Source organism: Poecilia mexicana, unplaced genomic scaffold, assembly GCF_051168715.1.
Source record: "Poecilia mexicana isolate PSO_F unplaced genomic scaffold, ASM5116871v1 scaffold_22, whole genome shotgun sequence".
NCBI lineage: Eukaryota > Metazoa > Chordata > Actinopteri > Cyprinodontiformes > Poeciliidae > Poecilia > Poecilia mexicana.
The window spans coordinates 1,987,868-2,015,866 of NW_028263391.1; the positions used below are offsets into that span (position 1 = coordinate 1,987,868).

General features: G+C 41.6%; 1 protein-coding gene and 1 pseudogene across 1 annotated transcript; one reads left to right on the forward strand and one right to left on the reverse strand.

Annotated features, from left to right (window-relative positions):
* Positions 1-47: 47 nt before the first annotated feature.
* strn3 (striatin, calmodulin binding protein 3) lies at positions 48-27,994 on the forward strand. Its single transcript, XM_014967318.2, has 16 exons — positions 48-883; positions 13,272-13,375; positions 13,999-14,072; positions 14,150-14,228; positions 14,503-14,664; positions 14,786-14,924; positions 15,954-16,089; positions 17,267-17,406; positions 17,857-18,035; positions 18,387-18,434; positions 19,777-19,898; positions 20,876-21,043; positions 21,687-21,827; positions 21,907-22,014; positions 22,904-22,990; positions 23,341-27,994. Exons 1-16 carry the CDS (start codon positions 620-622, stop codon positions 23,508-23,510), a joined length of 2,121 nt encoding a protein of 706 aa, XP_014822804.2. The 5' UTR covers positions 48-619; the 3' UTR covers positions 23,511-27,994.
* LOC148152736 (SCAN domain-containing protein 3 pseudogene) lies at positions 6,521-8,195 on the reverse strand (annotated as a pseudogene).
* Positions 27,995-27,999: the final 5 nt, after the last annotated feature.

Consider the following 27,999-nt stretch of genomic DNA (forward strand, 5'->3'; position numbering starts at 1 on the left):
ACAGAAAAGCGGACTTTACATGAAATAAATGTTTTTATTACAGCGTTCATATGTATTTACAACATTTTTGGATTCATGTATGTATTTATCCACTATTGTGTGACATAGTGGATAAATACTTCTGTGCTAAATATTTCTATAATCAAAATTGGGAAAAAGATGAAGGTGGTGAAATTTATATTTGTAAATATTAAATTAGATCAATTGCCAGTTTTAGCATTCATTCGAGTAAAAACAAAAATAATATGTTCACAGAAATTAAGATGTTTCTTATTGAGGCATGTTCAGGTGTGCATTCCATACCAGCTAGGGGCAGTGTAGAACCTATTCGCTGGCTGCCCAAAGCCAGGAAAAATATCAAAGACGAAGACGAGAATCCCGGTGGATGTACCATCATGCAGCGCGCTGGGTTCTTCCAGAGAACAGAGATGGCGGCCGGTTAGAGCTACACGTAAACACAGCATTTCCATTAAGCCGGACTCCCCGAAACGCTGAGGGGCAGCCAGCCTCACGCACCGCCGCGGTGACACCGCAGCAGTCACACGGGAGGTCCCCGGCGGACTCTTCGTGCAACCCGAGCAAATTTACAAACCCTACTTCCAAACAAAAACATTAAAACATGGACGAACACCCTGGAGGAGGTGCAGGAGGAGGAGCGGCCGCCCCGCGACAGCCGCCTTCACCGCAGCAGCACCAGCAGGGCAGCAGCAGCAGCAGCGGCGGTCCCCCTATCGGAGCAGTCATGGTCCCGCAGCAGAACGAAGACTTGCCCCGGCCACATCAGCAATACACTATTCCCGGGATCCTGCACTACATCCAACACGAGTGGGCCCGGTTCGAGATCGAGAGGGCACACTGGGAAGTGGAGAGGGCCGAACTCCAGGTTAGCGTCGTAGCTCCTTTCAGGCTAAACTCAGGCTATCCGCTCAGTTCCGAGTGGTCCCCTCTTTCTCCCTGTGGTGAGGTGGTCATAGGAGGAGACGTTTAAGAAGCGCTCAGCCCGTCATGGAGGGGTGAAGCCGGCTGGAGGGGTGGCAAACTAGAAAAAACACCAGCAGCTTGACTAGAGCTAAGCATTAGCAACACATCCCCACCATGGATCAGTCTAGCTAACTGTAGCATTGCCTCAGTGAAGTGTTATTGTCCCGGTGAAGCTGCCTGTCTGTTCTTTAATTGAGCTGAGACAAGCTGAAGGTTGGATCTGGTGAACGAGGCCCGATGCCGGTCCCAGCTCATCTGGTCTGGTCAGTCAGAACAGCTGGCGGTGGTGGTCATGTTGAAACATCTCTAGGGCTAATAGGAGACCTCCAGCTTCGGCCAGCTTCGGGTGTCAGGAAGTTTTCAGTTCATAGCTACAGGGATTATTGGAGTAATCAGATCAAGGACCTGCTACCAGGACTAAACGGTAAGGAGAGGCTGTCATCTTACTGCTACAGAGGAAAATGGTCGTAAGAGAGAGATTCATTCTGTGACAACAATGAACTGATGGAGGATGTCTTAAACCTCTAAACACAGTCTTGTGATGGGAATCATTCATTCCCTTTATTGTTTGAATATTTTATTTCTTCTGTTGACTATATGAGGTCATCAATAACTGCAACATTTATGACTCAGAACATGATTGGATGCAGCTACACTGCTTCATGTTGCTGTTGTAGTGAAGTAGCTGATTTGAAAATGGTTTTCTTGTTGGAGCTGTGTTTGTTTTTTATGAGGCCGTCTGCAGGAATACATTTATAGCCAACAAAATTATTACTCACTTTTATCACATTAACAATCCCCCAAATTATTGTAATAAAAGTTTAGGTCTTTTTCAATGTAAATCAGAGTAGGTCAAAATGTTATGTCTCCACAGAACAAAGTGTCACTTATCATTCAGCAGCCTGTTAGAAAGATTTCAGTCAAATTATACTCCATCTTATTTGTGTTTCATCCTAGCTGAGTGGTGACAGTCGCAGCCTAACTCTGAAACCATGTAGTTTATGGTTACACCTTGCAGCATTTCATAATGTTAACATTAATATCAAAGGGATATTAGAATTCTGTTTTTTGTGTCTCACATTTCAGGGATCTCCTTTGTCACTTTGATGTCAGCGCTTAGTTTTTTTTCCCAGTGTTAGGTCTCTGTGATCATTCCTATCACAGCAAGGCTGCACTTTATGGTGTGAAATAAAGCGGTGGTGAATGGAAGCAGTTGAAAATCACACACTTCCACACTTTGATAGTTTTGTGATTAAATTACCTGACAGTAGAGAGCATCTGTCCTGCCACTGACACTATCAGTCCTTCTGAAGGGAAAATTCCTTTCACACTCTTCATGGAAGGTGTTCCATGAGTGTTTTTTTATTAAAAAAATGTTTTTCTATTCATTCATATCCCTTTTTTGAGATCAGACACTGATGTAGGGCAAGAAGGCCTGGCTCATAATCTCCTTTATTCCCAGTGCTGTTCAGTTGGGTTAAGTTCAGGTCTCTGTGTAGAACAACCAGGCTTCTCTACATCAGATGTACTCCTCTGTTTCTTCATAGATCTTGCATTGTGCTTTGCTGCACTGCCGTGTTGGAACTAGGGGTTACATCAGTGGTTTATATTTTTTTAAAGTCAACATTAACATGATAAGAGTCGAGTGGACGTGAACCAGTCGCTGTGATAGCACTAAGAAAAAAGGCATCACACAACTTAGAGGCTTTATTAGCTATATTCACAGCAAACACTGATTACAGCTGAAGCGATTAGACAGAAGCCTAATATGCAGAATAAAAAGAACTCCTTTGGCAGCAGCAAAGCAGTGACCTTCTGTCACTGTGGACCAAAAAGATGAGCCTGCAGGGGGATGCTGATCAGCTGGGTGGCTGAAAAAGAGTCTGACATGATGCCACATATTGCTCCGGTAGTTTTTGCCAGAGTTTGCAGAACACCTTTGATAAATGACTTTATATTTTTGCACATTTCAAATTATCTGACAAATTCCGACTTAGTTTCTCATCTTTCATCTTCTTGGAAAAATCAGTTTTGTCACATGATGGTGACTAGTCAACGTGACGCGTAAAAAGTCACTTTGAGCAAAGAATCCATCGGTTGACTACTTGGTGCAATCATTAGTTGGAACAGTTGATTCCAACTGATTACAGACTAGTGGGGACAGGGGGATGAGCAGCACCACGCATTGAGTGTTTGACAGCGCTATGGCCCTCCTATCTCTGATTAGTTGTTTCTACTTAGCACTGAGAGAAGGTGGAGGGGTGCAATTCTTTTTATAATTTTTTTCCCCCACAGAATGTCTCATACCATACTGTCACGACATAGTTACAGTTTCAAATATCTAAATAAAAAACATTTTTATACAAGTTACATACCCCCGACCTGATGGCTGAGCCAAACTTTACTTATAGTCAGGCAAGTCCTGTTCTCCTACCAAACCCAGACCAGCTCCTTGGATTGGCAGACAGAGAAGCGTGATTTGTCACTGACATGGTGATATGGGGTGGACCGCTGCATCAGATGTTCTGCATTGCACTTAGTGATATAATCCTTGGATTGAGCTGTTGGGTCATGAATCTCTCCATGCACTCTTCTGGAGCTAATCTGAAGGCCACATCAAGTGTAGACGTCCAGCGTCTGCCTGTACAGAATGTTTCCAGTTTATTTGTACAGAACATTTCAGCGACGACGCAGCGCAAAGTTCTTTACATCCTAAAACACAATACAGTCACTAATTATGAAACGAGTAATAAACATTGGATTTTGTCAAATATGTTGATTAATGTTCTGTTTACTGCTAATCAAAGGCAGCTCTAAGCAGATGGGCTTTTAGCCATGATTTAAAGGAACTCAGTGTTTCAGCTGTTGTGGAGATTTTGGACGTTGGTTCCAGAGGATTGTGTGCCTCATCCATGGCCCACCACCTAATGGCTGAGTTGTTGTTCCCACTCACTCCTTCTGTGTTTTAATACCACTAACAGCTGATTGTGGATAATTTAGACATGAGGACATGTAATGGCTGGACTTGCTGCACATGTGGCTTCCTTTCACAGCAGCTCCCGGTTTGTGTGCTGAGCAGACTGCTGCAAACAAATGTGGCCATAGATATGATTGGAACAGCTGGATTTAATGGCTGGGAGACTTCTGGCAAATCGAGAGTACTTTTAAAGCAGCATCTAATGCTTCATAGCAGGAGCTCACATCGCTTCCATTTACATCATTAATGAAGATGGCCACTGGAGAAAAGCAAAGAACAGCATTCAACAGGACGTGTGTGCATCGGGTCAGCTCGCAAAGCGGCAGAACTTTTCCAGGAACCTTCATTTGGAAGCCAAGTTGATGAATTTGGGAAATCTTTCAAAGTGGAAACTTTCATCAGGATTTATGGCATTTTCTGTCATTTCTAGGGATTGTTTAAATTGGGAATCACTAAAATAAAGTTTTTCATATCCAAACATAAATGTTTTGTTGCAGACACACGTCTATCTGACGTTACTCAGTGACATCAAAACTTTGTTTACTTTATTCCACAGATGAATCTGTGGCGTCTCTGGTCTTGTGCTCCTGCCTCATAAACGTGGTCTCAGCCGATTCCACGATTCTGGAAGTCCATGGATGTGACTGCAGAAGGCTTGGTGCTCCTGCCTCATTGTGCCAAGAGTATTTCAGCTTCTCAAGCTGCATTTTCTTATGAATGTTTTAGTTGCAAAAAAATCAGTGAATAAATTGTAGTTGCGTTCTACAGAAAAATCTGAAAATATTCAACTGTGAATAGGATCCACTGTACCACCAACTGTCACTAGTGGAAAACCCTCACAAGCGCGCAGAGCCGTGCTGAGGAGCTGCTAGTGGATAAGAGCCATTAGTGACTCCATGTTTTGGGAGAAGGGGCAGGGTCTGTGTGAAAGGAGGCTGTAATTAAACAGCTTGGCCTACTGGGCCCTGTGCTGACAGCCTGATCCCAGCTGAAAGCTAAAAGTAGACCAGCTCAAAATAACTGCAATACACACAACTTACAAACTAACTTATGCATTCAGTCATGGGAAAAGAAGGTATCCCTCTGTCATCTCTAGGGTTTTACTTTATAAGTAATCTCAACTTTACAATGTTCACAAATGATTTAATTATAACCTCTAGGACAAAACCACACACCACCATGTCACACTTCAGTACATAGTGACAATAAATTAATTGATTCACTCATTTAACAGAGTTAAAAGTTACCTTTCAGAAGGGGTCAAATATTCAATTTTCAGTCAAAAACGAAGAATCATTTCATGCCCTTTAACAATCCAGTTTTACACCACATTAAAACCAGTTTCTTTCATAGCAGTTAAGTATTTATATGAATTATGGGAATAACTAATTATAGAAACACTTATCTGAAAACATTGCAATACTCCATTTCTATTTTAACGCAAATTAAAGATACTCCTTAATCCCAAATGGGAAATGAAATGTTGCTGTAATGTTAATTCAAGCAGGACTGAAGAAGCCTCTAACAGGCACTCTGCTGTCAGCCTCATGAAGACGATGCTCAGGATTGTCCATAATCTCAGAAGAAGAATCCTTCTTCGCATCATCATCTCCAGAGGTTCCACAGTCCAGAATCAGAACTAAATCTGAACCAGACCAGAACCAGCCTTCTTTATCAGGCTATTGAGTGTTTTTATGTTCCCAGCTCTGAGGCTGCTGAGACTGTTTATTATAAGCCTGGCGGGCCATCAGGCTTTACTTGCCCCACATCAGGCTAAGTGTCACTTGTTTGTTTTTAAATATCGTTATTGATGCACCAATAACAGTGACTGTAAAGACGGTTTAAGCTAGGTTTATAGTTGACTGGGTGCGCTCCAATTGTGCCGTGGCTGTACCTGTCCGTTGGCGTCACAGGCTATTATTTCCAAATTATGATGCCTGATCATGTACCTCTGATTTTTTTTGTAACTGTTAACGTATTTGAGACAAAACATGGTGGGCTGTTGATGGACTGCCCTAGTACCCCTACCACTGAGCTTAGCAGATTTTCTAGAGGAAACCCTGTGCTGCCCCAGCAGATGATGTCTGAAGAGATGACACTCAACAACATACTTCTAGAAGATCTGCAGCATCTTGCTGCAAACCTTGAAGGATCTTAGTTTCCACAAGAAGTCCAGTCTGCTCTGCCCCTTCTTATAGACACTTCACTGTTGAGTTGGCAAATACCTGTCCAGTCTGAGGTATTTGCCTCAAACTGGACAGTCTGAGGTATTTTAACAGTTCAACCACCTTCACTTCTTTTCCCATGATGGAATTAATGTTTGACTTTTGGGAATCTACAGTCATGTTGTTTTTTGTTCACATTCAAGATAAGATGATTGTATCCAAACCAAAAATTCTAATTTGATTTTGTGCTTGTTTTACTTTACCTGCCCAGTAAACAAAGTACCCTTGGTTTGTAGAAAAGGGATCTGTAAATGATTGTAAGACCCTAAGATCTGAAAACTAAAATGGGTCTCACACGTTGCCTTATTTCAAGAAAGACATACAGTGTCTTAGATATTTTGGAGGGTGGATTGTTATTTTCTAGGTGTATAAATTTATCTTTGACCTATTCTCAGCAGCAGTAACATGATATGGACACTCTGTCTTTTAGAACAGTGGTCCCCAACCTTTTTATTACCGCGGACCGGTCAAGACTTGGAAATTTTGCTGCGGACCGGTGGGGGTGGGGGGGGGATTTTTTTTTTTTTACCTAACTGATAATCCTCTGTAACCGCGTGTGGGGTTTTCCCTGACTGGAAGCTAGAACGCAACCCGTGGAATGTGACAGGTAGCCAATCAGAAAGTGCGGTGACGTAACGTTTAAACATCCCTTCAAAATAAGATACAGATACGCCGCAAAAACAAATATAAAGAACATTTTATTTTAATGAAAATTTTAACTCCTGACAACGACACATTAATGAGAGCCTTGAGCTTGTTTGTCTCCAAGGAGACGGTCCCATCTGGGAATAATGGGGGACAACGACACCCGAAGTGTGTTGCTTATGTTCAGTCTATTTCGTTGTTTTGTTTTGGTTGTTGTCACTGCAGAAAACCCCGCTTCACATAGATATGATGTCGGAAATGGCAACAGGGTTTTCAGTGCTGTGGTGGCGATGTAAGGGTATTCTGCCATGACTTTAATCCAAAACACCGGCAGAGTTGCTGTCTCAAACATACTTTTAAGGCCGCCGTCATTTGCGATCTCCAGCAGCTGATCTTCTTGCACAGACATGCTAGATTCAGCTGGTTTGTTGACAAATGGGTCGCGGATCCATTCCTTGCCAGTTCGTGGGTCTTTTGTGGTTGGGAAGTAGCGTTCGAACTCCTTTAAAAGCAAAGACAGGTGATCGTGCACCAGCTGGGAAAATGAAGGCTCAGGCTCATTCTCACCCAAAATCCCCGCTAATGTTGGAAACATGTCAAATATGCCTTTGTTCACGCGCCGTCCCCACAAATCCAATTTGGCTTTAAATGCAGCTACTTTATCTGCCAAATTGAAGACGGTTGCCATTTTTCCTTGAAGTGACAGATTGAGTTCATTGAGCAGGTTGAATATGTCGCACAGGTAAGCCAATTTTGCGACCCATTCTTGGTCACTGAAATGTGCTGCCAGCGGTGACTTCTTGTCCGAGAGAAATCTTTGCAGCGGTTCTCGTAATTCAAACACTCTCGCCAGCGATTTTCCTCGGGACAACCATCTTATTTCAGTGTACAAGAGAAGGCGTCTGTGCTCTGCGTCCATCCCCTCACAAAGTTGCTCAAACAGGCGAGAGTTAAGGGCTTGTGCTTTGACGTGATTAATAACTTTAACAGCATCATTCAATACGCTGTTCAATTGTGGGGGCATTTTTCGGCTTGCCAGCATTTCCCTGTGAATGATACAATGTGTAGATTCACATTCAGGTGCAACTTCTTTTATCCGAGTAGTTAAACCAGACAGCCGTCCAGTCATAGCAGCAGCTCCATCTGTGCATATGCCGACACAAGAGGACCATTTCAGTTTTTCTGATATATAGCCATCCAGCGACTTGAACAGTTCTGTGGCGGTGGTGTTGGCTGGCAATGATAATGCACATAACATATCCTCATGCACATCCTCTTGATAAATATATCGCACATACACCAGTAGTATTGCCTTATTGTCAACATCTGTAGATTCGTCTACCTGGAGGGCCTAATGCGGTGATGTATTAATCCTCTCCAACAATTGTGTCTCAATGTCTTCGGCTATTTCTTCAATGCGCCTGTCACAGTGCTAGCCGACAGAGGCACCTGCTCAATCTTTTTAACAGCATCCTCTCCAAGAACTTCACGGCAAATGTCTTTAGCAGAGGGCAAAATCAATTCTTCACCAATAGTAAATGGTTTTTTAGCCTTAGCAATACGGTTAGCCACCAAGTACGATGCTTTCAGTGCATTTGCATTTAGTGATGTGGTGGCCCTCTGTAATTTTTTCTGTCCATCATGTTCCTGTTTTTTTCTTTCAAAATACTCCAGAGGCTTGTCTTTTAATTCGGGATGTTTTGACTCTAAGTGGCGAAGCAGTTTTGATGGCTTCATTGCCTCATTAACAAGACGGTCACCACATATGACACAGAGCGGGCTTGGCATATGAGAATCACCTACCGGGACAAATCCATATCTCAAGTAGGACTCCTGGTATAGTCTGTTAAATGCTTTTTTTTCCTTGCAAGTGGGATCTTCTGTTTCTTCACTGGCCCTTTTCCCCGTCGTAAAAAAACTTTCTAAAGATAACTGATTTGTCTGCACATTTAAGCAGACAAATCAGCCTTATCAGAATGTATATTCCAATTTATTGAATATGATTGTATGCCATCCTCAAACTGTGGACATGATGCATGTCCATAAATGGCCCACAGACCATCGTTATTCACAAAACCAGCATTTGGTGAGACATACATACATAAATTTCAAATGCAGTAAGTTGAAAAATACTCTACCATATTTCATACTGCAGCAGCAGTTTTTGAAAGCATCAATATGATGATAGTTTAACTTCTTTAAGACAAACTCAATAAGTAGGAGGGAATTTTCCCTTATTTTAAGAAAATATAGAATGTATAAATGTTGCATCCATTTTTTGCAAATCAGTTGACTTTCAGAGTCACATAAAGACAGTTACAAAGTTGGCCTTCTACCAGCAAGATCTAGAGAAACTCATCTATGTGTTTATCTTTAGTCGCATCGATTACTGCAACAGTGTCTTCACACATGAACCTAACAAATCAATCCTCCAGCTGCCGCTGATCCAGAACGCTGCTGCTGGTGTTCTGACTAAAACAAGGAAGTTAGAGAACTGTGAGAATAGACTTTAAAATACTGATGTGAGTTTATAAATCACTGAACAGTTTAGCAGCACAATATATTAAATAACTGCTGTTGTTGTATCAACCTTCCAGAACCTCTTAGGTCTTCTGGTTCTGGTTCTGGTTCTGCTCTGTGTCCAGAACCAGAACCAAACAAGGTGGAGCAGCATTCAGCTTCTATGCACCACAAATCTGGAACAAGCTTCCAGAAAACTGCAAAACAGCTGAAACACTGAGTTCCTTTAAATGTAGACCAAAATTGATTTCTTTAGAACTACCTTTTGACTAATATAACTGGAAAATCAATTCATTTTAATCTTTATTCCAACATTTTATGAAGATGAATTTTGATGGCATTTGACAAAATGTAGTGTTTATCATTTAAACCAGCTACAATTACCTTAGAGCTGAAATGTGCTGTACAAGGAACCTTGTCTATATCAACTTTGAGGAAATGAGTAACTTTGAATAATTTTTTTTTTATTAATTGTATTGCAATTTTGATTATCTTGATAAACCTACAACATCCCACAGGTTAGTGTGAACCTAACCTGTGGCTTAACCTATTTGGCCCCTACTCTGCCCCTATGGGCCACCGCAGCTGTGTGGCATTTTCACTCAGAGACCAGACGCTGGTCAGTAATCCTCCGCTCGTCCCGTCCACCTCTGTGGTTTCACATCGAGCCCAGCAGACGTTGCCTCAGTCTTGAAAACTTGTGAAAGGACTGAAGTGTGTATTTGAGTGTTTTCATGATGGTGTTGTTCAGAGGAATGACCCTGATGACTCACGTCCTTACATAGCCTGCTCTGATTTATCAGCCTGGTAAATCTGGGACAGATGGCTCACTACATGTACAGACTACTTTGTCATGGTTGTCACCCCGCTGTTTGGATCCTACCTGTGCTGTGAGGGTGCTTCACCCGTCTAAACACAGGGCACTGGTCAGGCTTTAATCTTGGTGAGTGTCATAGAGCTGCGCAGCGTCATTCCCCTGAAGCTGAGCTGGACCCAGGGCTGAAAAATGGACCAGAATGGAAACTGAGGTACCGTGTTTATTCAGAGGTGGAAAATGTTGAACTAACTTCTACTGAGTGCTGCACTGGAGCAGCTGGCATGCCTGCATAGTGTGAGCAGAAATATGAGGCTCCAAGTCATTATTACATTGTGCTGTCATCACACTGTGGTCCCCACCACTGCACACACCTACACACACACACACAGATTTATTTGCCTTCATCTGTTTCTGTGTTAATACTAGCTCACCTTTGCAGGGCAAGAGCAAAATGACAACTTTGTGAATTATTCATTTCAGTATTAGTGCTATATCAGCTTTTTCTTCTTCAAAAGCAAACGGCTGCCATGTTCTCCCAGAATTCTGTGTAGGGATCTGGTTTCAGGATTCATGCTCTTATTGAGACAACAAGCTGGAGCCTCAAGCTGTTTTTTGTCAATATTCTTGTGGAAATATTTCTCTCTCCCTTGAATCAACAAGAGAAACTCTAAAGTTCATTAGAATGGATGAATTTTGTGTGTTCAGTTCTGTTGAAAAGCAAACAGGGTAAACGCATCGATTCCAGATTTCCTTCAAGTCCCAACTTGTGCTGAAAGATCTGTGGAGGACGTACATCTGGTACTTTACTTCACTTTGGCCACATTGATTCATTGATGATTTCTTTTTAATATAAAATGTCAGATTTTTCTTTAAAATGATGTTAATTCCAGTAACATACTCAGGATAGGTAGACAAGTAAAAAGGAGCAAAATATTCTGTTAAAAGTTTACTTTTTGTTTTTGATAATTATTGTTATATGTGTGAAACAACTGTCTCTGTTGCATGAAAATTTGAGCAGATGTTATCTGATATTATTACCGTTATTGTCGATAACCAATATTTACTAAGATTATATATATTTTCTTACCCTTAAAAATAACAACTACACCAATGGTTTCACCTCTGCTTCAGTTAGACTTCCAACAATGCTTCACTGCAGGGGTCCCCAAACTTTTTCCTGCGAGGGCCACATAACTGTTCCCTTTTCTGGTCTGGGGCCGTCTTAGTTTTTCGAGAAAGAGCGGGGGGTGGGGGTGGGGGGGGGGGTTGGGGGGGGGGGTCTGGGAGTGAAACTGTGGACGGCGGGGGGGGGGGGGGGAGGGGGCGGCGACATTTTCGTGTTTGTAGATAGTTTTTTACCCAGAATGCAAATGGAAAAAAACCGTGAGCGAAACGGTGACTGGTACTGACTAGTATATATTCCATTGAGGGAAACTAAGTTTCATATCTGCTCAAGAGCCCCCTGGTGGTTGAAGAAAAATCCACATATATATGAAAATAAACACTGAATGCTCTCTGGTATTGTTCAGGGGGCCGGACCAAATGAGGAGGCGGGCCGTAGTTTGGGGACCCCTGCTTTACTGCATTACTGTCAAAATGAAATACCAACCGATACCGATGTCAGTGCTGACATACAGTGGATCCCTCTGTGGCAGTGGGTCCTTGAGGGCCGGTGTCCTGCATGTTTTAGCTCTTCCTGGTTTAACACTCCTGGATCAAATGATGGCTCATTGTAAGGCCTAAGAAGATCATTGACATGACCGCTGTTCTATGGTCTCAGCTGCTCTGTTAAACAAGGTTTGAAACTGGGGCAAATGACAGGAAGCTGAACACATTGTTCTGTTTCATTATAAAACATGCTGGATGTGGAAAAGGTTTGAAACTTTCTAGAAATCTGGATTAAATGTTAACATTCTCTTCATAACATACACAGGCGACTAAAGGTACGACGCTAAAGACAGCTGCTCTCTCTCACACTGTGTGACATCAGCTGTTTGAGCTGTTTATGTTTAAGGAATAGGGTGATGACATCACATCCCTCAACTACTGGTTGGTCACTTTGCCTCTCCATTCTACCATTATGTGGTGCCAACAAATGGTTACGTTAGCATCCTGCTTTCCAAGCTTCCAGCAGCTCCATGAACTAGCTGAAGGCTCCTGCAGCTATGGAGAGCTAAAAGGGACAAAATTAATTAAATAAATTGTTAATCATTAATTGAATGTACCCTGAAATAAATAAAATGTTTAAGTAATTTATTTGATAGACATTTTATTAGATATCATTGAATCATTAAAATGCAAAATTATAAAAGCTGATGCATATAATTAATTAAATGGATATTATTTCATGCTTCCTGTTCCTGCGATACATTTCTGCACCATGCTATATTTTTATCTGCCAGGCTCATCTGTCAGAGCTGAAGGCGGAGCTAACACTGATCTGTTGAACTCATCTAGTTTAGCTTGATTCTTTTAAATCTAATTTGTAGAACTTTCACAAACCAAATAAATGTTTCATGTTTGCAAATATTTTGCTATTTCTTTGGAATAATGTAGTGCAGGTTTGAAACAACTAAATGTCATATTTCTAGAGCTGGAGTGTTAATATGATCCTTGGTTTAACTTTTCCAAGAGTCAGGCTAAACTAGTGGAGTTCAATAGATCATTATTAGCCCCGCCCTCTCAATTCTGAATTAACTCTTTAAGGAACAATAACCATTAAATAATCACATTGATTTATCTGCCTTGGCTATTATAAAGTGGCATTTGAATACTTTAATGACTTATCTTACAACTTGTCTAGTAAATAAATAATTTAAATATTTAATTAAACATTTATTTATTTCATGATTCGTTTAATTAGTGATTTAATATGCATTTATTTATTTAGTTTTGTACCTTTTGGCCCTCCATAGGCATCTCTCTCTCTCATTTTCTATTGGGAAACTCCATTTCTTGGTCAGATGAAAATATTTAGAAAGCCACATCTGCCTGGGCTGTGACTAGTTTTAGCTTGGCTGTAGGGTGTGTGTCTGTCTGTGTTTGTGGATGTGTGTGGACAAAGTGTTTTGAACTGTGTGTTTGTGTTGTGTGTGTTTCTCTCCAGGCCAGGATAGCGTTCCTGCAGGGGGAGAGGAAGGGCCAGGAGAACCTGAAGAACGACCTGGTTAGGAGAATCAAAATGTTAGAATACGCTTTAAAGCAGGAAAGGTAAGAAACGGGTCTTAATGCTCTGCTTACTTTTCCAGTCTTACTATTACTCATATCGCTTCTAAGAGTTAGTATGTTTTTGATTCTGCCTTCACTGACTGACTCTGACAGACAGCAACTGTATTCATTTCTGGATCAGTGTAGAATTATTACATTAATGTCATCCTCTGTGCTTATCGATCAGTCGGCCCTGATTTCCTTCATTTTGGGAGCCTGATTGATACTGGCATGAGAAACCAAAGTTATCCATCGATCTTATCTTCATCCACAAAGGTCTGAAGATCAGCCTCTGTCACTTTGCTCTGCAGAGAGAGACTGCTTCAGATCACTCAGCCTTCCTGGTGTTGTCACTCTGGTTCTGGAGAAACCATTTAGATCCTGATGGATCGGTGATGTTGGCTCACAGGGCCAGGCTGCTTTGAGCAGCTTTTTACTCACAAATGAAATGATAACCTGACATTATTATTATTATGTTATATTTCCTCAAGTTATATGATGTCAAAATGTGTTTGATGAAAATATGGGAGTATATCTACATCTATGTGGAAATATTATCTGTAATCATTGTGTGTGACGGTAACATGACAGATTAATTAAGGTTATTCTTTGTTTCTCCTTCTCAGAGCAAAATACCACAAGTTAAAATATGGAACAGAGTTAAACCAAGGAGACATGAAGATGCCAATCTTTGAGTCAGGTAGGTGTTGCAGGAAGCTCAGCTCCAGCTGTGAACCTGACAGAAAGGCTCATCTTGTCTCTCTTCTCTCCTTGAAGACACCAAAGAGTCGGAGGTCTCTGCTGTCCCTGCCAACAGTCAGCTAATGTGGAAACAAGGCCGGCAGCTCCTCAGACAGTAAGACCCGTCCTTCAACCAAAGACCACGAGAGGATTTATGGAGAAACTATATGACAACATCCCCACCACAATGAGTCAATGAACTGAAATTAAATTTGCATTTTGTATTTCCGATATTGTGTAGGAAGTGCTTCAGTTCCTAAATTAAAAATTCATAGAATGTGCCAGTTTTTTATCCGATTAATCACCAGAACCATTGATTACTAAATTAGTCATTAGTTTCGGCCCTAGTTCAGCTCAGAATCCACTGTGATGTCATGTGTTGCGTTCAGGTACCTTCAGGAAGTGGGATACACAGACACCATCTTGGATGTTCGCACTCAGAGGGTTCGCTCTCTGCTCGGCCTGTCGGGTTCTGAGCAGAACGGATCGATGGAGAATAAGAACCTGCAGCACCTGATCAATGGAACGGAGCGCTGCAAAGAACCCAAGAGGTACACACACACACACACACACACACACTTCAACCAGGCCCTCCTGCACCAGCCATCCATCCTCACCTCACTGTTACCTGGTTCTCAGAGCATGAGGGGTTAAAGTGTTTGCTCTGTGCAGGATTCCAAATGACAATCTGGAGACATTCAACTTCCTGGAAAACGCAGAGGACAGTGATGAGGAGGAGGACGAGGAAGGAGACCTGATGGATGACATCAGCTCCGACAAACAACACAGACCTAAAAAACACAAGCCTAACGTAAGGCAGCTGAACTTCCTCCTGTTGGGTTTTTATGACATATCATTTCTGCTGGATGTGGTTCCTAAGATGGCCGACAGCGATACCAGCTGCAACGCACCAACGGCTAAACACACTGACGGAAAAAAACGAATGCAAAGAAAAACGCTGCAATCACAGAAAAAAAAGCAAAAATCTACAATCATCAAAACAAATGCAAATGAAAAATGCTGCCACCATAAAATGCTGCAACCGCAGGAAATAGGAAGAAGGAGGAAAACGCTGCACATAGTAAAAACAATTTCTAGTATGAAATGCTGCAAATTCGCTCCACTGCAAAGCTCCACACCACTAGAGGGAGTCAAACAAATAATCTTTTGGGACCAGACCATAGACATACACATGTTTAAGGTAAATAAGGGACTTCATGATTTCATGGGAAGTCAAGAACAACTTCATGTCTTTTTGAAACAAGCAGTCTTTATGCAATATTATTCTAGGATGTCTATGGGGATAATTTTACCAACTCCAGACTCTATGGTGGCATATTAGGGCATTGAGAAAAAGAAGGAAGAGTCATTTTAAACCAAAAAACTAATTAATTTCTGAGTTTTAAGGCATATGTTTATTCTACCACGTTTTTCTCCATCTTCAATGGCCCCTAACACTCCATCGTAAGACTCCCCCTAGTGGTCTGGAGCGTTTCTGTTTTGTGGAGCAGCTTTCATATTTGTCTGTTTTTTTTATCTTTTATTTCCTTTTTCTGTGTTTGCAGCATTTTTATTTGTTGTGTAAAGCTCTTTGCTTCTATTTTATGAGATTGCAACATTTTTATCAGCAGCATTTTTCCACTGATTTTGTGTTTTTGAACTCGTGGCACGTTTTGCATGTCAGCCTCTATGTTTTTTTTTTCTAGAAAATTTCTGAGGTTAATCTCAATTTCAGAGATTTTTAGCAGAAATGTACAGTTCTTCTTTTCCTATCTCCCCTGGCCGTTGTATTTTCCTGACTCTGCTTCCTTCCTTTCTCTCTCTGCCTCGCATGGTGCAGATAGGAAACGAGGGCCTGGCATCAGAGGACGACGCAGACACAGAGGAAGCCCTGAAGGAGTTTGACTTCTTGGTGACAGCAGAGGATGGAGAGGGAGCTGGAGAAGCTCGCAGCTCTGGAGACGGGACGGAGTGGGGTGAGACCTGTAGGAAACGGTCAGCTGATTAACAGTTTAGATGCTCAAATCAAGTAACCTTGTAAAGAATCAAGAAAGACTGTTCTTCAGACCTTCATGTGTTATTGACTTCAGTGACTTGAAGGCTGGTCCTGTAGTTTCTCTTAGATCTGCTGTCTAGAGCTGATGGGCTGTTTGTTTCTGCTCAGTAAAGTCAGACCTGTCTTCCCCTCAACAATGAGCTTCATTCCTGTAAACTAGATATTCTTTCATGTCACAGTCACTCTGTTGATCTGCTTCTCTGTAGACGTTCTGCACAACTGATGCATTAAAGCTTACATTGTCTAATTTCATCTGTCAGAAACAGCTTAGTTTCCACCGTGAGGCTCCGAGTTGTCAGACTCGACTCTGAAGGACTTCCTGCTGATCAGAAAAGCTCCACAGCTCTGCTGGGTTTCATCTGTTTGACTGGAGCTCAGAGGAGCATCCAGAGCCTTCAGACAGCTTTTCTACAATATGACTCACTATTTTTATAGTTTGGCTGATACTCAATATGCAAACATTATATTTTTCAGATAAAAAAAGAAAAGAAAGTTGATCATTTTCCTTCCACTTCATAACTATACTCTACTTGCTGCCACATAAACAACAATGTGAACATCAAAGTTTGTGATTTTGATGTGAAAAACTATATCAAACTCTAGAGGGGCGTGAAAACGTCTCTGTCTCTTTCCTGACTGCCTTGTTCAAATGAATCTGATAGAAAACAAATATGTACTCGCATGCTTATGATGATTTATGTCAATTTATTATAGAAGAAGATTAGGGTCACTAGAAAATAAGAATTCTTACTTTAGTCTCAGAATTCTGACTTTAATCTTCTGAGATTAGACAGAATTCTTTCTTTTTCAGTGGACTAATCCTCTTCCGTACTTTATGTATGAGCCTTGAAAGCATGTCCAGAGTCGCATTAGTACATTTCCCAACATTGGTACATACAGTTTGCTGCTGAACATTGTTTTGCACATTAAACCTAATAATGAATATGTAGTTCTGTAATGGGTTCCCTTTGTCTGCAGCAGATGTTTTATTTGGTCCGTGTCCGTCTGAAGGTGCTGAAAGTTTCAGACGCTCCCTGTGATCCTGGAAGGACGCGGCTTTAGTTTCAACTCTTGTTGAATCGTTTTTCTCTTTACAGCGGAACCGCTACCGTTCCCCTCCGGTGGGGGGAAGTCCTTCCTGCTGGGGGGGCCAGACGACGTGCTGGAAAGCGTGTTGGGTTTGGGGGATCTGGCAGACCTCACCGTCACTAATGACGAGACGGACTTCGGCTACGATGTAAGAAAACCAGTTCAAGTTGTACTGGGAGAGAAAAATGTAATGGACAAAATCCCACTGTCCCTCTGCGCCTGTGTGTGTCCCTCTCTGTCCCTCTTTGTCCCTGTGTGTCCCTCTTTGTCCCTGTGTGTCCCTCTCTGTCCCTCTTCGTCCCTGTGTGTCCCTCTCTGTCCCTCTTTGTCCCTGTGTGTCCCTCTTCGTCCCTGTGTGTCCCTCTCTGTCCCTCTTCGTCCCTGTGTGTCCCTCTCTGTCCCTCTTTATCCCTGTGTGTCCCTCTCTGTCCCTCTTCGTCCCTGTGTGTCCCTCTCTGTCCCTCTTCGTCCCTGTGTGTCCCTCTCTGTCCCTGTGTGTCCCTCTCTGTCCCTCTTCGTCCCTGTGTGTCCCTCTCTGTCCCTCTTCGTCCCTGTGTGTCCCTCTCTGTCCCTCTTCGTCCCTGTGTGTCCCCACCAGCTCTCGTCCAGTAAAGAGTCTGCGTTCAGGAAGACGTGGAACCCTAAGTACACGTTGCGGAGCCACTTCGATGGCGTCCGGGCGCTGGCGTTCCACCCCGTGGAGCCCTGCCTGGTCACCGTGTCTGAAGACCACACCCTGAAGCTGTGGAACCTCACCAAGACCGTCCCAGCTAAAAAGTATGCTGACTCAGCACACCTTTTCTCTACCGTCGTTCATAGTTACATCAGATGCAGGCTTTCTTTAACACAGGAGAATCATAAAGCTCATTCATTTCAGTCATTTAATCTAAACTCACACAGCGATGATGTTTTGATCATTTTGACGTTTTCCTTTTAACGTTCCATTTATATCAGATGCAGCCAGCACTTTGTGAACAAACTGCATCTCTAGTCAGTTTCAGTTTTAGCAAATATGTAAAAACCACATTTTTTAAATAAAAGCATCACAGCTTTAAAAGCTCATTTAAGAAAAGGAGAGCAGCAGCCATGATGAGCCGAACACCGACCTGGATCTTCTCTCTGTTTCAGAAGTGCCTCTTTTGATGTGGAGCCCATCTACACATTCAGGGGTCACATGTAAGTATCCTCACTCCTATACAGACACACACGCGTGTTTTTGAGGCTTGTGGGGACGTTACTTTGACTTCCTTTTGTTTTCTACTACCTAACCCTTACCATCACATATCCAACCCGAAAACAGCGTTCCCCCTCATGGGGACCAAGAAAATGTCCCCTCAAAAGCAGTGGTCCCCACAACCCCATAATGTAGGCAGAAATAGGTCCCCACAAAGATATAAAAACCTGACACACACACACACACGCACACACACACACACAATGTTATGTCAAAAAGGTTTTTCAGAGTGGTAGATGAAGAATTGCTGCTTTATGAACCCAGATCCTCATAAACGATGCATTTAGTGTCTGAACGTAGAATTATTCATTTTCTACAGTGTTGAAGTGTCGACAAGCCAGGCTTTCTAAATTCTTCCACTTCACTCAAAAGCTCCAGCTGAATAAAACAGATTTGAGCCACAATCTGGAGAAGAGTATGGAGTTGGTTTTCAAGGTGTGGGTTAGGATGGAGAAAGAAAGCTGAAGTTTAGAACATCATGTTTGTGACTTTATTCCAGGTCTGGTCGTCAGCATGCATCCAGCCAGATCTCAGTAGAAATATCTGCAATAAGTTCACAGAGAACTTTTTTTATTCCTCCCTCAATATTGGCCCTAAAATGAACAAATAATAATTCTGCTTATTTCAGGAACTTGATCAATTCCCAGAGCATGATGCTGCCATCTCAGTTTTTTACTGGGGAAACTGTGTTGTTTCAGTGATGGTGTCCATTTATGTTAAATATTTTGTCTTGGAAACATTTGTTTTGTCAGATCATAACTCGCTCTCTGAGGTTTGGGATGGTTTCATCCAGACACTGAGATTTTCTTTCAGAGTTCTGGAAACAGATGGTCACATGTAGATCGCTGGCATTGTTTGGAAATATTCCTGCTGTTTCTTAAGTTTAATTAAATGGGACTTATGTCCATTTATTACAGAAACCTGGGATTTTAATAAAAGCTTTGTTCTTCATTTTCACTGCAGATTCTATTGTGTTTCTTGCATTTATATGAATTGTTTTCCATCTTATTGTTTGATTTTAACCAACTATTTTATGCTCGGTTTGTGATAATTTTTTTTAAATAAAATTGTATTAGAAAGTTTTTAAAATATGAGAGAAAAAGCTTTCAATGGGTTAAAGTTTTGAACTTCATCAGAGTAACAGCAGAGATCTGCTGAAGAGATTCAACCTTCAAAGCAGAAGAATCCAGCCTGGTTGTTGAAAGATCACCATAACTTACCATTATTAATTGAGAGTTTATTTCCTGAAGAATATTTTAATTTATTTCTGTCTTTTCCTTCCAGCGGCCCGGTTCTGTCCTTGGCGATGACCTCCAGCGGTGAGCAGTGTTTCAGTGGAGGCATCGACTCCACCATCCAGTGGTGGAACATCCCCAGCTCTAACGTCGACCCCTATGACACATACGGTACTGACGTGATCCACTGGATCACTGCCGATCAGCTCCCTGTTCTCTGCTCTTTCACATTTAGATCAGAAACTTTGGATTTCTGCAGAATGTTGAGTGAAAAGTTTGACAGTCTGCCATCTTAGAAAACAGTTCTTATTGTTCTGATCTTCTTCAAGCTGCTTTCTGAGTCTTTAGATGAACTAAACACAACAGCTAACGATTACTTCAGGAATCAAGTAATCAATTATTCTGATAAAATCGAATAAAAAAGTTGCTACATTCTGGAGATATTTTTATTTATCCACTTAAGTCTTTTTTACAATATTAGAAATGCATTAAAATGTGGTGATAAATAATTAAACTCCTGTTTTAAATAAGACTTATTTTACTGGCTAAAATGTAATAACAGCATTCTTTTAGTGAACTCTTGATCATTTGTATCAAAGGATGAATCAGCAGCTAAAAAAATCCTTCTAATATGAACGTGAGAAGCTCAGGCTGGATTGATCAATACAGTGTAGAGCTGATCTGTTGATTATATTTTGGATCAATTGATTACTAATTGGTCAGCAAAAGGTTATCTTTTATAGGATATTTGTTTTTACAGCATTTGAATCAGGTAAAGCTGAAACTGATTATTAAATTCAATAATCAATTCATCACAATTGATCCATTGAATCGTTTCAGCCTGAATGGAACATGAAAGCTTGATGACGGTCTATCAGGACCAATCTGCAGCTCTGTGTGATGTCATCAGAAAACCTGAGATCAACTGTGTCTAAAAGCCTCCCAGCTTAAATCTGCAGCTTTTCTACATTGTTTTCTACAGACACATTGATTCATTAGTTCTAATGACCAGAAAGTTGGATACACTATTCTTTATTTAGCGAAGTCAGTGAAGAAACGGTTCAGATGGTGCCTTAAAGTGAAATCAGAAGTTAAGTTGTAGCAAAGCAAAAAATCCCTCCTATAGTTTCCTGTTGTGCTGCTGGCAGATTGCAGCGTCCTGGCGGGGTCGCTGCTGGGTCACGCCGACGCCGTGTGGGGATTGGCTTACAGCGGCATCAAGAACCGCCTCCTGTCCTGCTCTGCTGATGGAACCGTCAAGCTGTGGAATCCTGTGGAGAAAGACCCCTGCATCAGCACTTTCAACACAAACAATGGTGAGAGGCAGATTACACTAGGGACGCACCGATTCACTTCTTTTCACTTCTGATACCGATATCAGAGGTTTAGTATCGGCCGATACCGATCTGATACACAAAAACAGCTGAACTGACTTAAAATGTTTCTTTTTTAAACACAGACATATGTATCCTGAAATACAAATTAATCTGCTGACTCTGCACCAGAATAGCTAAAGACACTGACAGCTTCACCAGCTAGTCAAACATGGAAAAACAACTTTAATTTGTTCAGTCAGTGCAGTTAGGAGTAGAACAGCCAATGGAAATTAAATAAAGAAACTGAAACTGATAAAAACAATAGGTTGACTATTTGGCCAGACATGTAAAAATAAACTGAAACAAACCAGAAAGAGCAATTATGAATTATAAATATAATGTAAAATATTTAATAAATCATGACTCAGAGCACAAAGCATAGAATTAGAATGAATAGATCTGCCTTTATGGTTCGGAAACATTGCCACAATACCCAATCTAGATTTTTTTCTAGATCAGGACCGATACAGATATTGATATTGGATCGGCACGTCTTTAGATTATACCAGATTAATTATGAGTTCATCAGAACGGAGCAGGAAGTAACTGAGCAGAACTTCCTGCCTTGCTTCCCTCTCTGCAGAGCATGGAATCCCCACCGCCGTAGACTTTAACGGTTGTGACCCCGCCCACATGGTGGCGTCCTTTAACAATGGAGACGTGGCGATATACGACCTGGAAACGTCCCAGACTGCACTGGTGCTGAAGGGTCAAGGAGACAGCAGTAAGGTTCACTCTGGTCACTGACGTTCATCTCCATAACAACCTGTCACTGCTGACCTTTCCTCTCCTGCCCCGCTCAGCCGTCCCGGGTTTGAATCACATCAATAAAGTGGTGAGTCACCCCACGCTGCCCGTCACCATCACGGCTCACGAGGATCGCCACATCAAGTTCTTCGATAACAAGTCAGGTCAGTCTGCTGACCGCCGGGTTCCACCTGGAGCGACACAAACAGAGGGGATTTTATTGACTTATTTTTATTTTTTATCACTTTTATTATTTTGTCTTAATATACATATTGTTCTATTATTATGACTTTTAACAATATTATTGCTCTCATCTTTTGTCAATTTATAAAGTGGGACACATACAGCTGCAGGAGAGAGGAACAGAATGTCACCATTTGTTTAAAAAAACCTTGAAAATTCCACACAGTCTGTAAACGCATCATGACTCACTGTCACATGACCAGCCTCTTTCTGTTCCTCCATTAGAAAGAAACGGCAGCAAGATGGAAATAAACATCAACCCAGTTTTATTTGACTGATAGAGAATGTTAAAGAATGACTAATATCATTACCACTGATATCAGTCACTAATGTTATATGTTATATAATTTAACACTGATATACATTCCTACTCCTAATATAAAGAATATAACAGATTTAATGAACTCAACAGGACTTCAAATTTAAAATGAAATGATTAATCCCAACTATACAGAAGATGTAATGTCTACTATAAATCCTTTTTGTGTGCAGGAAGGATGACCTGCAGCAGTCTGTGTTGCATTTTATCTAAAGAGGCTTCTAACAGAAGACACTGTTTAATAATTCTCTCATAAAGAGGACACTCTGTTTTTTGTAGGTTTTTTTTTTTTTAAATGAAATGTTGAAGAGATGTGATCTGCTCCAGCTTTCAGGCTAGCTGCTAGTAGCAGGGAGGCTAAAAAACACTTCACATTGTGATGGATGTGTCTCTAGAATAAATGGGTTTTACTAAAACTTGTGAGGTGAATTACTGTGACGTTACATAGATGAATTTTCAGCCCAATCTGAAGCAGTTTGTCCTCTGTGCAGGTAAAATGATCCACGCCATGGTGGCCCATCTGGACGCAGTGACCAGCCTGGCAGTGGATCCTAACGGGATCTACTTGATCTCTGGCAGTAAGTCTCCTAACGTCTCATAAAGCTCAGAGCGATTCCAGGTGTGAAACTGTTTCTAACAGAGTCTTTTTAAAATGGTTGGGCCCAGCAGGGTTGTGAAGCTGCTGGTGTGTTAAATGTGCTGAACTGCTGCAGAGTTAACAAGTGAACGTGTGATTGTATAAATTAATGTCTGTTTAAAAAAGAAACATTTTAAGTTGATCCAGCAGTTTTTCTGTTTCGGCTTGGTATCGACCGATACTAAACCTAGTGGTACCGGTAGTGAAGTCAGTGGATCGGTCCGTTGCTGGAACCATGCGGAGTGAAGCGGTGGTTCGGTCGACCAACATGTCTCCTCTCCTCCGCCTCAGGTCACGACTGCTCCCTGCGGCTCTGGAACCTGGACAGTAAAACGTGCGTGCAGGAGATCACGGCTCACCGTAAGAAGAGCGAAGAGGCCATCTACGACGTGACCTTTCACCCATCCAAAGCCTACATCGCCTCGGCCGGAGCCGACGCCCTGGCCAGGGTCTACGTATAGAGGAGAGGAGCAGCGCCGCGCCGCGGGCTCCTAGTCAGACGGAGCCAGGATTCAGGTCTGTTCACATCCATCTGAAGGCAGCAGCAGACTGAGACGCCCAAACACACGCAGCCGCCCCGTGCCACCGCCGCCTTTGCCCACTGAATGGAGCACGTCTAATCTGGCTGATCAGCTCCCTCTCTACGGTGGCGTCCAGCAGGCTAACCACGGCCAGCCCGGCCTCCTCGTCATATTCAACTCTAGTGCAATCTCCACATGCAGACGTAGGAATGTTAAAGGAAAAATCCCCCCAAATGCAGCTGATGGGTGGAGCTGCTCCTTTCTGCTCACAGATTCCGTCCATCCCATGAACTCTTTGGCTCAGTCTCCATCACTGTTACTTCCTTATTTGTGCCATGGTCAAAGGTTGCATTATGGGATTTTTAGTTTTAAAACATCCACTCACAGCAAGGCAGTCGGTAAATTAGTTTAAATGTCTAACAGTGATCTGTCTTTTCATCGTCTCAATGGTTCTCAAGTTCAAAGGATGAATTCTTTACATTTTACTGTTACAAATGTAAGTGGCTGCAGCAAGACATCTGCAGTCAAAACGACCCTTTTGGTCCTTTCAGTTTTCCGTAGTGACAAAGTTTCACTTGGAAGAATCAAGTCTGAAATGATTAACTTTATTATTGCTTTCATGTTATTCTGGGTGAAGGATAAAGTTCTCACTGCCTTTCAGACTCATTCAGCCTCAGGAGGTTTTACAGTGAGGCTTAGTGAACGTCTGCTGGGTTTAAGGTCAGCTACGTTTACTGAAGAATCCATCTTCAGATAAAGTCAAGGCTCATCAAGCTGTCTTCTTAGAGAATAGAGAAATGATGAGGAAACGTGTCTGATCAGACCAACACCAGGGACAGATCTGGTTTAGTGATGCAGCAAGATTTCAACTGTTACTTCTGGTTTTACCAGTTCTTCACAACTTGGTATGTAGAAACTCAGTGTTTCGTCTTAAACAGTTCTGTCCTCTAACAGAACCTTCTGCTGATTTTTCATTCAGCCTGAAGAACCAAAGACTCTGACAGCAGGGATCATGAAGGGAGACGGATCTGAAGTTTTGAAATGGGCTTCTGTGGAGAGTAGGGACCAATAATATATTTACCAATATTTTTATATATATTTCCTACGTGTTTCAATCCCACGTAAAAGCAACTACAAGGTCTCTGTGACACTGCTCTAACTAAACTCCCCACAGTCCTGCACTGCTTCACTGTCACATGACTGAAAGTGGCCGACAGCGTTCTCCTGAAACACAAACAGCAACTAGACAGCAGGAAACATCAGTTATTAATCAGCCCAGTTTTATCGGACAGATACCGATATGATAAAAAGTGGCTAACATCAGCTGATATTGATTCCAATATATTGTGCATCCCTAGTGGAGAGTTCCTAATCAGTAACCATTCTACCAGTCCATCTGACTGGTTGGGTCTTTACATAACTGTGCTTACATGATCTAACCAGTGGTTAGCCAGAAATATAATTCTGGTTTTCATCAAAGTGAAATGTTATTCCCAATCAAACTGTGTGAAAGCTTCACAACTTTGAGACACACTGCTGCAGAATTCAGTCAGCTAGCACTGAAATGCTGCAGCAGTGACTCAGTAATAAGAATTAATGTCATGCAGCACTGAACAGTTTCTGATTAAGCTAATCAGCTGACACATTTTTGACCAAAATCATTTACTTTCAGCCCCTAGTGGGGCTGTTTTTAAAAAAACAAAGAACAAGTTGGCGGCTTCACAAGGAAACGCAAAGACACGTCCTGACTCTATATCAGGATTTCTACACCGTTTATTCTGCAGTTTATGAAGCAACATAAACTGCAGAACAAGAGAGATACTGAACGTTCTCCACTGCAGGGAAGATATTGACTACTCTCAACATAACCCCACTTCAAAAAGCAGATGGTTGTTTTCTGCTTCATCTGTTATTGACATCTTTATGAAACACTTAAAGTTCATGTGCTATTTCCTGTTTGTATGAGGACACTAGGAAAGCTCAGGCTGGAACTGACAGGTTGAGTTGCTGCTGCCCCTAGTGGTGTGGAGGTTCAGTTTAAAGAAGTTATCTTTGAGAGAAAAAATGCTAAAAATCCTTTTTTTGTCTTTTGTCAGCAATCTGTGACTGAACACTTGCCTTCACAGTGGTAAGCATTAAAGTGCATCAGTAGTGTGTAGAGGAGCCAGCAGGGGGTGCTATCATCTATCAGGACACTAAAGAAGCAGAAGTGCTACATGATCTGAACTAATCACAACAAATAAAGCCAGTTTGTTTAATGTTCATATCTAAAAGTTTGGGTAATTATTTTTCATGTAACTTTCTGAAGCTCAGCCTGAGAATCACTGAACCTGACAGACAAACGGGGGATTTTTCCTTTAAACCTACAGAGACAAAGTCTGGACTGAAGTGAACATCTGATGTTTGATCTCATGGTTTCTCTCCTTTTTTAAAAAAAAGAAAAATATTTAAATGTGCTGATGTTGCCAGGAAAATGTTTTAGCAGCTGTACAGTTTTGAAGAAATTTAAATTAAGAAATGAAAAAAAAACAAAAAAAAAAACAACATGAGTGAGTTTATGTGTTTGAAAACCTGCCGAACGATCACGGTTGGTGAAATGTCTGATGGCGTGTAAATCTGACGAGGGTGGAGCTGCTCGGACCGCCGAGCACAGCCCTGCGTCTAAAGCTGAGTATTTTTGTTTGTGTGAAAGAAAAAAAAAAGGTCTAGTTTTTATAATCCTTTTTATAGAAATATTGTTACTGGAGCGGAGGAGCTGTCCTATCGGCCGTCCCAGCGCTCACAGATTAACTGTCGCTCGGTGACTCTAACTTCACTGCCACAGATTAAAGAGCTGAAGTCACACGGAGGAAAGGAGAACGGTTCAGATGAAACACACTGGATGGATGGTTTTATAAGAACCTAAATGTTATTGAAATCAGGTATGTAAGGAACAGACACAGGTCAGCACCATGTTATGCTGTTAGACAGCAGCTGCTCTCACACCGGTGTTATGACACCTCTGGTCCTGCTGGGAAGAATTAACGGCCGATTACAGCAGCAGAGCCAGAAATAATCTGCTGTTCTCATAGTTCAGAAAGAGAAATCGGATAAAATGAGTGTCGAGTCAAAGCTTTAGAAACTGGCCACCAAATCCAGATTCTCCCTCTGGAGCTGGAAAAATATCAGTCTGACCTAAAATACCTGATCTGATTATATAAATGGTAGAATGACGTTTCTTCTGACTTTTTACATCAAAAATGTCTGATATGGATCCAAACTGTAAACTCAATGTCTAAACCAGGGGTGTCCAAAGAGTGGCCCGAGGGCCACAAATGGCCCGAGGGCTGATTTTTGTGTGGATTGAGAATTTTTATTTTTAATCAGGGTAAAATTATTACCAACATAATTTTCCTATAATGGAAAATGTAAAGTGCAACATTCATTTTTACAACCAGGCCAGTATAATAAGCAGAACCTCGTTTATCCAGAGACTTTTACTTCCTGCTGAACCCAAATCATATTTTTGAAACTATTGACAATCATTTTGAGACACAAATCCTGTTCTGATTACAAACAATAAATTGTTCAATAAATCTGTCCAAAGCCCAAAGAATTGGGAAGCTGATGTCTTAATATAGCAAACGTGTAAAATCCTTTAAGTTTTGGATCTATGGTGAATAACATCTTTTTCCTGAAAGAAAAAAAAAATCTGACCACTTTATTTGTTGGACTAGTATTTCTTTTTTTATTTTTTGGCCTGTGATTACTTTTGAGAGAAGGTTTGGACGCCCCTGGTCTGAACCACTGAGTCTTTATTTCCGGTGTTGCTGATCCGACTGAAGTCGTTTTCCAGTGACGAGACGTTTAGTGACCCGCTCAGCCTGAACCCAGCTGTGGTTCTTCAGGGCCGACCGACTCCTCTTCCTCACATCACCTCTGTCAGTGTTTGGCTCCTGTGTGTTTCTGCAGATGTTACTGACCTCACACACAGACACACACATCTGGAGTGTGTTTTTAGCAGAAAGCAGCCCATTGGAGCTCCTAGAAAACGTGGTCTTTGAGTAGCCATCTTTTAGGATGTGACTTACTTCATTGTTGTGCTTTGTTCTGATGCACAGTTTTAGTTTGACTTTTTGTTTGTTTGAAGAGTTCCTAACCTGAGTGGCTTCTGGTTGATCACAAGTCCAAATAAATGCTTTTGTTTTAAATAAGATTAAGATCAACTTTTTAACTCTGTGTGTCTGAAGCATGGTTAATCCAATAAAATATTTTTTGTAGTCTTCCCATGAAAACAAGAAAAATGCAGTTTAGATTTTTTTTTTTTTTTATAAACTGAACAACCGTTTTTCAGAACTGTACCACAGAGCAGAATACAGCAGTTAATGTATATAAAATGTCTATTATGAGTAATAAATGTTGTACCTGTACAGTTTGCTGCTTCACTTCT

Coding starts and splice junctions, on each gene's coding strand:
- strn3 (XM_014967318.2), top strand. CDS start 620: ATGGACGAACACCCTGGAGGAGGTGCAGGAGGAGGAGCGGCCGCCCCG. Junction 16,090..17,266: donor TGGAGACGGGACGGAGTGGG/GTGAGACCTGTA, acceptor TTCTCTTTACAG/CGGAACCGCTACCGTTCCCC. Junction 22,015..22,903: donor GTTCTTCGATAACAAGTCAG/GTCAGTCTGCTG, acceptor TCCTCTGTGCAG/GTAAAATGATCCACGCCATG.